At 55.0% G+C, this 12,981-nt stretch overlaps 1 protein-coding gene across 1 annotated transcript in view; it reads right to left on the minus strand.

Moving 5' to 3' along the window:
- The window catches only part of LOC146771122 (reticulocalbin-2-like), a 136,462-nt gene that overhangs the window by 101,894 nt on the left and 21,587 nt on the right, over window positions 1-12,981 (minus strand). The window contains exon 2 of the mRNA XM_085640331.1: window positions 8,998-9,164. Coding sequence (XP_085496457.1) covers window positions 8,998-9,164 — 167 coding nt within the window. The remainder of the gene's footprint in view (window positions 1-8,997; window positions 9,165-12,981) is intronic.

A 12,981-nucleotide genomic window follows, 5' to 3' on the forward strand; every position in this document is an offset into this window, starting at 1 on the left:
CCCTCACCTCTCCCCGCGCGACCCCCCCTCACCTCTCCCCGCGCGACCCCCCCTCACCTCTCCCCGCGCGACCCCCCCCCTCACCTCTCCCCGCGCGACCCCCCCCTCACCTCTCCCCGCGCGACCCCCCCCTCACCTCTCCCCGCGCGACCCCCCCCCTCACCTCTCCCCGCGCGACCCCCCCTCACCTCTCCCCGCGCGACCCCCCCCTCACCTCTCCCCGCGCGACCCCCCCCTCACCTCTCCCCGCGCGACCCCCCCCTCACCTCTCCCCGCGCGACCCCCCCCTCACCTCTCCCCGCGCGACCCCCCCCTCACCTCTCCCCGCGCGACCCCCCCCTCACCTCTCCCCGCGCGACCCCCCCCCTCACCTCTCCCCGCGCGACCCCCCCCTCACCTCTCCCCGCGCGACCCCCCCCTCACCTCTCCCGGCGCGACCCCCCCCTCACCTCTCCCCGCGCGACCCCCCCCTCACCTCTCCCCGCGCGACCCCCCCTCACCTCTCCCCGCGCGACCCCCCCTCACCTCTCCCCGCGCGACCCCCCCCTCACCTCTCCCCGCGCGACCCCCCCCTCACCTCTCCCCGCGCGACCCCCCCCTCACCTCTCCCCGCGCGACCCCCCTCTCACCTCTCCCCGCGCGACCCCCCCTCTCACCTCTCCCCGCGCGACCCCCCCTCACCTCTCCACGCGCGACCCCCCCCCCTCACCTCTCCCCGCGCGACCCGACCCCCACCTCTCCCCACGCGACCCGACCCCCACCTCTCCCCACGCGACCCGACCCCCACCTCTCCCCACGCGACCCGACCCCCACCTCTCCCCACGCGACCCGACCCCCACCTCTCCCCACGCGACCCGACCCCCACCTCTCCCCACGCGACCCGACCCCCCACCTCTCCCCACGCGACCTGACCCCCACCTCTCCCGCACAACTTGACCACCACCACCTCTCCCCACACCCAACCCCCCACCTCTCCCCCACGCAACCCAACCCTCCCCCCCACCCTCCCCACGCGACCCAACCTCTCCCCCTATCGCTCCCTGCACGACCCGACCCACCACCACCACCACCACCACCACCACCACCACCACCACCTCTCCCCGCGCGACCCCCCCCTCACCTCTCCCCGCGCGACCCCCCCCTCACCTCTCCCCACGCGACCCCCCCCTCACCTCTCCCGCGCGACCCCCCCCTCACCTCTCCCCGCGTGACCCCCCCCCTCACCTCTCCCCGCGCGACCCCCCTCACCTCTCCCCGCGCGACCCCCCCTCACCTCTCCCCGCGCGACCTCACCTCTCCCGCGCGACCCCCCCTCACCTCTCCCCGCGCGACCCCCCCACCTCTCCCCGCGCGACCCCCCACCTCTCCCCGCGCGACCCCCCCTACCTCTCCCGCGCGACCCCCCTACCTCTCCCCGCGCGACCCCCCTACTCTCCCCGCGCGACCCCCCTCTACTCTCCCCGCGCGACCCCCCTCTACTCTCCCCGCGCGACCCCCCCTCTACTCTCCCCGCGCGACCCCTCACCCCGCGTGACCCCCCCTCACCTCTCTCCACGCGACCCCCCCTCACCTCTCCCCACGCGACCCCCCCTCACCTCTCCCCGCGCGACCCCCCCCTCACCTCTCCCCGCGCGACCCCCCCCTCACCTCTCCCCGCGCGACCTCTCCCCGCGCGACCCCCCCCTCCCCGCGCGACCCCCCCCTCACCTCTCCCCGCGCGACCCCCCCCTCCCCGCGCGACCCCCCCCTCCCCGCGCGACCCCCTCCTCACCTCTCCCCGCGCGACCCCCTCCTCACCTCTCCCCGCGCGACCCCCTCCTCACCTCTCCCCGCGCGACCCCCTCCTCACCTCTCCCCGCGCGACCCCCTCCTCACCTCTCCCCGCGCGACCCCCTCCTCACCTCTCCCCGCGCGACCCCCTCCTCACCTCTCCCCGCGCGACCCCCTCCTCACCTCTCCCCGAGTGACGCGACCCCCCCCCTCACCTCTCCCCATGCGATGCGACCCACCACCTCTGCCCACGTGACCTGACCCACCACCCCTACCCGCGTGACCCGACCCTCCCTACACGACCCGACCCACCCCACACAACCCGACCCACCCCACGCAACCCGACCCTCCCCACGCAACCCGACCCTCCCCACGCAACCCGACCCTCCCCACGCAACCCGACCCTCCCCACGCAACCCGGCCCTCCCCACGCAACCCGGCCCTCCCCACGCAACCCGGCCCTCCCCACGCGACCCGACCCCCGGCCCTCCCCACGCGACCCGACCCCCGGCCCTCCCCACGCGACCCGGCCCTCCCCACGCGACCCGACCCCCGGCCCTCCCCACGCGACCCGACCCCCGGCCCTCCCCACGCGACCCGACCCCCGGCCCTCCCCACGCGACCCGACCCCCGGCCCTCCCCACGCGACCCGACCCCCACCTCTCCCCACGCGACCCGACCCCCACCTCTCCCCACGCGACCCGACCCCCACCTCTCCCCACGCGACCCGACCCCCACCTCTCCCCACGCGACCCGACCCCCACCTCTCCCCACGCGACCCGACCCCCACCTCTCCCCACGCGACCCGACCCCCACCTCTCCCCACGCGACCCGACCCCCACCTCTCCCCACGCGACCCGACCCCCACCTCTCCCCACGCGACCCGACCCCCACCTCTCCCCACGCGACCCGACCCCCACCTCTCCCCACGCGACCCGACCCCCACCTCTCCCCACGCGACCCGACCCCCACCTCTCCCCACGCGACCCGACCCCCCACCTCTCCCCACGCGACCCGACCCCCCACCTCTCCCCACGCGACCCGACCCCCACCTCTCCCCACGCGACCCGACCCCCACCTCTCCCCACGCGACCCGACTCCCCACGCGACCCGACCCCCCACCTCTCCCCACGCGACCCGACCCCCACCTCTCCCCACGCGACCCGACCCTCACCTCTCCCCACGCGACCCGACCCCCACCTCTCCCCACGCGACCCGACCCCCGGCCCTCCCCACGCGACCCGGCCCCCCACCTCTCCCCACGCGACCCGACCCCCACCTCTCCCTGCACAACTTGACCACCACCACCTCTCCCCACACCCAACCCCCCACCTCTCCCCACGCAACCCAACCCTCCCCCCCACCTCTCCCCACGCGACCCAACCTCTCCCCCTATCGCTCCCTGCACGACACGACCCGACCCACCACCACCACCACCACCACCACCTCTCCCCGAGCGACCCAACGCCCTCCCCCACCTCTCCCCGCGTGACCCAACCTCTCCCCCTATCGCTCCCTGCACGACCCGACCCACCACCACCACCACCACCACCACCACCTCTCCCCGCACGACCCAACCCTCCGCACCTCGCGCAACCCACCCCTCACCCTGCGTGACCCCCCTCACCTCTCCCCACATGACCCAACCCACCTCTTTCCATGTGACCCAACCCCTCCCTCCCCCCGCCCGACCCACCCCTACTTCCCCCGCCCGACCATCCCCCCGCGCGACCCGACCCACCTCTGCACGCATGACCCCAACCTCCCCCACACTACCCGACCCACGCCTCACCTCACCCCCCCCACTGTGACGTGACCCTCACCCCACGCAACATAACCCTCACCACTCCCCACGCGACCCACACCTCTCCCCCGCGTGACCCACCCCTCACCTCTTCCCCGCGCGACTCACCTCTCCCCCGCGCGACCCACCCCACACACCTCTCCCAACACACCACACCACACACACACACACACACACACACACACACACACACACACACACACACACGCGCACACACACACACACACACACACACACACACACACACACACACACACACACACGCACACGCACACGCACACGCACACGCACACACACACACTCAACACTCACCCACACTCACCACTCACCACTCACCCACACTCACCACTCACCCACACTCACCCACACTCACTCACACTCACTCACCCACACTCACCCACACTCACCCCCCCTCACCTCACCTCTCCCCCTGCGCGACCCACACCTCACCTCTCCCCCACACGACCCAACCACCCCCACACACCTCTCCCAACCCCCCCCACACACACACCTCTCCCAACCCCCAACCCCCCCACACACACACCTCTCCTGACCCAACCCCACACACACCTCTCCTGACCCAACCCCCCACACACCTCTCCTGACCCAACCCCCCCACACACCTCTCCCCACCCAACCCCCCCCCACACACACCTCTCCCCACCCAACCCCCCCCCACACACACCTCTCCCCACCCAACCCCCCCCACACACACACCTCTCCCCACCCAACCCCCCCACACACACCTCTCTCCACCCAACCCCCCCACACACACCTCTCCCCACCCAACCCCCCCCACACGCACCTCTCCCCACCTGACCCCCCCACACACACCTCTCTCCACCTGACCCCCCCACACACCTCTCCCCATGCAACCAACCTCCCCCACACCTCTCCCCACATGACCCAACCCCCCCACACCTCTCCCCGCACGACCTCACACCCCCCCACGTCCCCCCGCGCAACCCAACCACACCTACCTTGCCTCGGAACACGGTAGCTACTCTCGCATGGACTACCTCTTCACGAATGCCGCAATGGTGGCGTGCTTTAGGAAGACCAACAGTACACGAGCGTAATCTCAGACCATTCCCCAATAGGTGTCCCCATGCAGGGTCCCCCAATGGAATCTCCGCAGAATCCCCAAATAGACACCTGGTATCTCCAAGATAAAGACATGAGGAAAAAGATATGGGAAGGAACTGAGTTGTATTTTGATGAAAATCAGGGCTCAGTGGAATCAGCCTGGGTCCTCTGGAAGGCGTTTAAAACTGTTCGCTGAGGACAGGTGAAGTTGTTAATAGGCGGGGAAAAAGAAGGAGAGGAGTTGGCCTAACGCCTAGGGCGTTCGACCTCGAATCTGGGGAACCGGGTTTGAGTCTTGGCAATCACACAGAACATCCTGTAATTCTGGGCAAATCAATTAATCTCTCCGTGCCTAACAAAAAATGTATGTGTCCTCATGTAAAGCAACTGGTGCTATATAAAGTGCTCCGATACCCGATACCGGGTCAAGTTTGCGCTATATAAAACTCTGTTAAAAAAAAAAAGAAGAATGTAGGAGAGTAGGGTCTGCTATCCTATGGTCACCCCAAATTTTTGCTTTTTGCTTCACTGGTTTTTGACATATTGAGGCTGTGGGCCTGCTAATCAGACCCCCAGCCTGCTGTTCTCTCTACTAAATTTACACTATGCACCCTAGGTGCATAACCAATTGGAAGTGGATCACCCTGTGAGCCCCTGTACCAATGTACACAAGGTACCCAGGGCATTGGTGTATCTAAGGCCTACCAGGGGCTGAAGCATGTATTGTGCCACCCCTGGCCTGGCCTAACAAATTTGACACAACTGGCTGATCACTCAGCTGGGGTAAGTTGGTGTAACCACCTCTTACTTAGGTGTAGTATACCTATACCTAACCTTAAATGGGACACAGGGTAACCTATAAGTCACTCCTATGGCAGGCCTTAACAATCCTGAAGGCAGAGTGCTTGGTTCCATGTGAAATGGTGCTCTGGCATGAGCTGAGCCTGTCTGCAGTGGTCGGAACCACTTCCTTCTACTGTTTCCAGATATCGTCATACCATATACTCTTAAGTGCATTATGAACCTCGCGGTTAAATGCTAACTTTGGTTTGGCTTTATCAAAACATGTCGAGTAAGGTGTCATACGAATTGGAATACTAACCCCTCGCCAATTCTGGCGACGGGGTTAGCATTCCACCCTTCTAGAGGGACACGACATGTACAGTACCTGAAACCCGGGTAAAATCAGACATAGCCTCCGCTCCACAAAATGGATGCTGCCACCACAGACACAAGTCTGCCCTCCTGCTGCTGGGAGTCCTTCCAGCTTGGGAGGTGTGGACAAAGGGTTTCCTGCCAGGGGAGGTGCGTGCACCACCCCAGACAGGATTTTGTGTATTGGTCAGGTAGGGCTTGAAAGAAACCAGACATGCCTGAGGCTCACAAGGAGCCTCGGTGCATATGCCAGTCCAAACCGGTCCTGGGGCACACCAGTCCCGGGCCTGGGGAGAGCTGGACAAAGGATTGGGGTGTAACCACCCCCCTTCCTGGTCCCACCCTTAGGGAGGGACCTAGCAGGTAGTCCGGCCCCTAGAATCCGCTTAAAGGTAGGAGCTGTGTCCTAAGACTTCCGACATCCTGGAATCAACTTGAAACTAAGAAGAAGACGGGAACTTCGACGCTCTGCCGCACAGAGGACTGAAGCCAATCTCCCCTGTGGTCAGGGAGTGACCACCTTGCTAACGCAAGCACCATCCAGCGAATCAACGTCTGCTTTGCCGCCGCCTCCCGCCGGAGCCCGAGCCCAGAGACTGACAAGACCTGGACCTCCAGACCTCTCACCGTCCGATCCACAGTCCCTGAAAAGAGGAGACCCGTGGAGGCACCGAGACACGTGGAGCCAGCCATCTTGAAAAGACCACGACAAGCTGCAAACGCAACAACCGAGGCTCCCTCCAAGTTGTGCTTTGGGATCTGAGAAGCCCAACACCCGAGCAGCATCTGCACCAAAGGTGAGCCCTCCAGCATCTCCACGGTCTGCGTGGGGCCCTTCTGCATTTTGCCACTCGACGCGCCTAACCGGTTGCTGGCCCGCTGGCTAGTGGCCATCTTGGCGACGAACTTCAAGAAATACACCACTGGTCTGGTTGCTCCAGACTGGCCCTTGCTCCCCTCCAAAGGAGCAGTCCCTCTGACCTTGCTGGTCAGAACCATCAGCTTATTTCATCTTCCACAACAATTGCTTTTGCCAAGGCTTGTTTGCTTCGATCAAGTCGCCGACACCGCCGACAGCGAGAGCCTGCGTGGGACAGCTCGTGAACCGACTCCTGGACGTCGTCGACCTTCAGGGACCACGTGGCTGCAGAGACAAGCTACACCTTTCTTCCTGTTTGCACCCGACATCGCCTGGTACCCACCTGGTGCCACGCTGGTCACTGGCTAGTGACTGTGAACACTGTCCCCTCTGCTTACAGGTCTTCAACATCTCCGATCCACTCTTGGATCCACCGCATCTCTTCCGGACCGGCCGCCTGCAGCATCTTTATCCACAGGCTCCATTGAACAGATAGAAGAAACCCGACGCACTTCGACGCCTATGCACCCGCTTCCTGTGGGTGAGGTAAAGCTGGCACTCCGGTGCCCAAGTGTAGAGAATCATCTCTAGTGTCTGTGTTTCCAATCTTAAGTTCCTAGTCCATCCGGAAGATCCTCTTTGCAGTAACTTTGTACTTTTTACGCACCCATTGAAACCTATGGGAGCACGCGTGTGACTATTTGCTCTGCACACGCAACCCGTGGACCTCCTGGTCACTAACTGAAGTTAGCTCCTTATAGGCCCAGCGATTCTAGAGGCCCTAGGCCTTTTCCCTTTTCTGTTCGTGGTACTTATACCACTATTTTAGTATATGGTTCGAGTGGCCACCAGGGCCTATCCATATAACGTGCAACTTCTGTGTATTCTACTGTAATCTTGTTTGACGATTTGTGCTCCTGTGCTCATAAAGAGACTAGGGGTTACTTTGAGAAATAAATACATATATATTTTGAATATATATCTGTGTGGTGTCCTTTCATTGGTATAAAGGGGGGTTACTTTTGGTAAAACAGCTTGCTTAACACGTTTCACGAGTTTAGCCTCAAAGACTGCTTAGCCTACGCTACCACTAGGGCAGCTAGTCCGAAAAGGTTGACTTACAACCACACCATAAGGGTTGCTTGGCATGGTACAAGGTGGTCACTTTAACTAGTGAACATCATATACCAGGCCAACTTCTCACAAAGAAGAACAAAGAGTAGAGTGTGATGAGGCTGAAAGAGAAGTCTGGGCCCTAGAAGAAAGGGTAATAGCAGAGGGCACGTCTCCCCTGGTTCATTTATTGAGACTTAAACAGCACAAATTCAGGGCAGTGGTGGAGAATAAGGCCAAATGCCATGCTCTGGCGACGCAACGACGCTTGAACGACGTAGGCAATAAGGCCAGTAAATTACTGGCCAAGCTGGATAGAAGGGATCAGACCAGGTCTTGGATGCTAGAAGTAGCCGACAAATAGGAGGTGATCTAGACATCCAATGCCCAGATAGAGGACCTTTGCAGGGTACTATGAGGAGGTATACACCTTGAGGACTACCTAGACAGAGCAAGAGTGCAAGACGTTCCTTCAGGGACTTAGCATACGCACAATTGAGGCTGAGGATGAGAAAAGACTAGACCTCAATCTAACGGAAGAGGAAGTGATAGCGGCCATCCGTAACATGCAATCCGGTAAGGCGGCAGGTCCGAATGGAATGCCAATAGAACTGTATAAACTTTGTGATTACCGGCTGGCCAAACCTATGCTAGGAATGTACTGAGGGCCGGGCACAGAGGGATGCCTCCCCAGGGAGCAGCGAACAGCCACAAAAATGGTGATTTACAAACAGGGCAAATCATCGAGGAAGTGTAGCGCCTATAGGCCAATATCACTTTTAAATGTAGAGGCCAAAATGCTAGCTAAGATCGTAGTGAATAGGCTTCGCACAGTAATTACTTCCCTGGTATACACCCCAATCAATCGCGTTTCATGCCCCACAGAAGCACCTGATTGAACTTGCGGCGCATGTATGGGGTGCACCACATGACAGGATCAAAGGAGATGGGAACAACGTCCCTTTTGGCTTTAGACGCTAAAATGGCATTCGACAATATTGAGAGGAACTTCATGGTCACAGTGCTGTCCAGGATGGGTATTGGCCCTAAGTTTTGCAGATGGATTTACCTCCTCTATAGCTCCTCCTTGGCACGGGTTTGAGTTAACGGTGTAGAATCGAGGGAACCATATTCAACCATATCTTCTTAGACATACAATGACATATCATATTAAAGACTAGCAATAACACCAGAGGAAAAGAAATCTTACCTCTCCACCCAGAAATGCCTCCCGGTCATACTTTGTGTTATGGTCTCCATCCATATAGTGCTCCTCACTATCAGGAGCGTGCGAATGGTGCAAGTGTGAAGCACAAAGTGCAATGCACACAATGAAGAACAACATAAAAGTATGCATCGCCTTCACAGATGTGCTTCCTGAAAAAGCAATAAAAAAAATATGAAGTACACCTTACGAAATATTTAAAGGACTTTATGTGAAAAGTTCTGATGTTTGACATGTTATATCCATTTGAAAAGATTATAAGAAGAAGAGTTACAAAGAATGTAAATAATTGTCACTTAACCCAAAGTCGGAAGAAAAATGGAAATTTGATCATCAAAAATAAAATTAAAATATGAAATACATCCAATCTGGGGGCATATGTATCAAGCGATTTTGTATTCGCAAACGCTGCGATTCGCAAGAAAACAGCGTTTGCGAATACAAAATTGCAAAACGCGATGTATGAGCCTTTTTCGCATCGCACAAATAAGGAATCGCTAATTTTGCGATTCCTTAATTTTGCGTAAGCATTTAAGGAATCGCAAATTGCGATTCCTTAAATGCTATGTAACAAGCACCCAAGTTGTGCGATTTCTCCTTAAGAAATCGCAAATTACCACCAACTTCAAGTTGGTGGTATTTTGCGAATTCTTTAAAAAATGCACTTTTGGGCATTTTTCTAGGTGCCATGTGGCGCACATTCATGCCCTTATGGCATGTATGTGCGCCATATGTGCACAAATGCTCATTTCAGGGGTGCATCAGGGTGTTATCATGACACCCTTGCACCTTTGAAATTGTTCTGAATTTGCGATTAGCAAATTGCGAATCGCAATTTGAGAATGACTTCCCATTCATTCCTATGGGCCTCCTGGCCCATAGGAATGAACGGGAAGGTATTCCTTAATTGCGATTTCGCAATTTGCTAATTGCAATTAAGGAATATTAAGCATTCGCAAAATATGTGCGAATTTTTAAATACATCCCGTTTTGCAATTCTCAAATAGCGATTCTCAAAAAATCGCTATTTGAGAATCGCAAACACGGTTTTTGATACATATGCCCCCTGATCTCCGAAAACACTAAGGGCCTTATAACAAGTGCCCAATGATTTTGTAAAGTAATAATGCACGTGGTAAATACCCACAGCATTGGGAGCAGTATTTACTGGGTGTGATATTACCCTTTCATTCAAAGATAACCACCATGAAATTGGGGCTAATGCAATAACACTGCAGGTTTTCCAAACTGCAAATCTCAGAATATCTCATCCAGAATAAAATCTGAAAAGCTTTTAGCAGATGGCTAAAAAGAGAACAATCGTTTTCATTAAACGTCCAAGTATTAGACACTCAAATAACAATAGCCCAGAGACAAAATTAAATAGAAAACGTGAGTTTAAAATATACTGTGAATTGAGTCGTCTCTTTGGTTCCTCACAGACAGCACTGAATCCAGAGCTCAGAGCAACACTGAAACCTTTGTTCATACCGCCGACCAATATGAGTCACAACTGCTTAGTCTGATGAAAAAGTACATTGGAGTCTCCATTAGTCCAGATTTGCAGCGTTGTTTGTGTTATATCTGCGAACAATATCTGGAACAAAGCAGACTCATTTCTCAGAGGCTGCTAAACAAATCTTCAGAAGGCAACATGTATGATCTATAGTGTCTTAGATCGAATTTTTAAAAAGGATTGGCCTGTAAAGTTGGGTCAAAATGTTCAGCAGTTATCCCAGATGCTGCCAAGATAATCCAACTAAGGTATTTATATTCTGGGAGTTTCTGGTTGACTTGGAGATTCTCCAAGAAGCAACACTCAACTGCGCACCCCAAAACTGGCACCATGTGATTTGTCACACATGGCAGGTGAGGCTAATGAAGGGGTTGCTAAGGGTTTGCTGGAAAAAAGAGAGGTAGGGGCAGGATTTGCAAAGAGTGAATTTATATATTCTTTGTGGGCAATTTTCCCCAAAGCTTTTGCTATGATTTCCAAGACTGCAAGGCCTTTCCTTACAGCAGTACGTGTGCACATGTAGTGAGAATGACTGGTATATGTATCTGCCTGTGAATGGATGTACTCAGTTCCCAGCAGAAGGTATGTGTGAGCATGGAAGAAGAGAAGTGACAGATTTGCTTACTGCAGACTGCACTGTAAGGCCTGTGTTTCCCAAGATGCCCACGTAGGCCACGTTCTCCCCAGCAACAGGAGTGAGAAGGATTTAACACACTGGAAGACAGCAATGGAGGACACTAGATAAGGAAGCCATACTTAAGCCATGCTCCAGGGGAATGACAAACACAACGAAGAGGAAGGAAGTGAAGCAGGCAGGCACTAACCAAAGCGAAACATGGAAATGAAAGGGACTATGAAGCCAACCAATGATAAGCAATGAGCGGACTCTAAGTTCCCTATAAGTAAACAAAGTGTCCTGCAAGTGCTGTCTCAGACAAGACATAAAAATTAAGTGTTTGACCAAAGATGTGGCCTTAAATAAACTACAGTAAAAAAATGCAATATGGCCACACAATATAATCTGGAATGTTGCTGAACTAAAGCATCTCTAAACATACCATTGCAACTTCAGCTAACAGGGAAGATGACCATCTCTCACCAATTGGTGGTTGTTTAGTATTCTTTACAAAAGGAGTCTGAGCTCAGGCTTATCACACACATTGAGACATTCAAGTAAAGTGGTCAGGGTAAAAAGCAGATTAGAAGGTGAGTGAATGTCTTCCTTTCGGTTAAGGTCCCCACAAAACAAAGCCGGTGTCAGTGGCAATGCGAAAAGGCTTTCATTGCCACGACTGGTGAGAACCTTAACTTCTATAACCACCTTCGAAAAAACATACGATGAAAAAAAAACTGAACTTTTAAAACTACTATTTTATTTTACAGTGTATCAACTTAGAATTTAAATGCAATTGGAAATACCATTTGAGTGCCAATTCTACCATACATTCTATCACTTCCCCAGTAACTCGTTCAAATAGCATTTTAAGCACTTACATTTTGTTTATGTGTGTCAAGCACTCGCTCATATTTCTGCTAACATTAAATATAAAATAATGGAACATGAAGCACAAAAAAAGAATTTTGAGGGAAAAAAACACGAACACATGCATTCATCAGCATATAAAATTGAGGAAATACAAACAACAACATACTCTGAATCTATATAGATAGGAGGTGGGGGAAAAGGAGTATACTGACAGGCTTTATAATTAATGGCAATGACATGTCACAAGAGCAAACTACTGTCAGACTGTTCTACAGAACTGCAAACTAACATGATTTATTGTTCAATATTAAAACACAGTGTGTTCCGGGACATCAGAAAACAAGCAAACAACATTCTTGCCTCTCAACATTAATTAAATAAAAGTCAACTTGAGATTGCACTCCATTGTATCGTATAGCAGCATTTATAGAGCACTTACAACCCCTACGTGGGCCTGAACCGCTTGCCTAAGTACCGGGTGCATGTTTAGAAGGGTGCGGTCTTTGGATTTCTGATCCTATGAAGCAAGTGTTTGAATGTCGTGCGTGTTGACCACTGAGCTGCAGTTATGCTGTAATGGAACACGCCACTTAGCAGTGTGGATAAAGTATCATCCAGAAATACAAAATCTACGCCACCCTACCCCGAGATATATGATACAAGATTGCTACGCTGAGCTGTTTGATTATTGTTTTTGTCTTCTGTTGCAATGCTGTAAAAGGCAATAAAGTTTTCAGAAAAAAAGAAATACAAAATGCAGATTACATTTATAAAATATGCTCCCCATAAAAGAGAACGTAAAGTTGCAACTTAAAATAGCCCTTTATATGTGATGTTGTAAATATTCCTGTCTTTTATGATCAATTTGGTCGAAATAAAGACTAACAAAATGAAAATAAATAGCCCTTTAATCCACCTCATGAAGGCATTCGACAGAAATTCATCACAAAACTAAAACCGCAACCAA

The sequence above is a fragment of the Triturus cristatus genome, unplaced genomic scaffold, assembly GCF_964204655.1.
Source record: "Triturus cristatus unplaced genomic scaffold, aTriCri1.1 SCAFFOLD_299, whole genome shotgun sequence".
Taxonomy (NCBI): domain Eukaryota; kingdom Metazoa; phylum Chordata; class Amphibia; order Caudata; family Salamandridae; genus Triturus; species Triturus cristatus.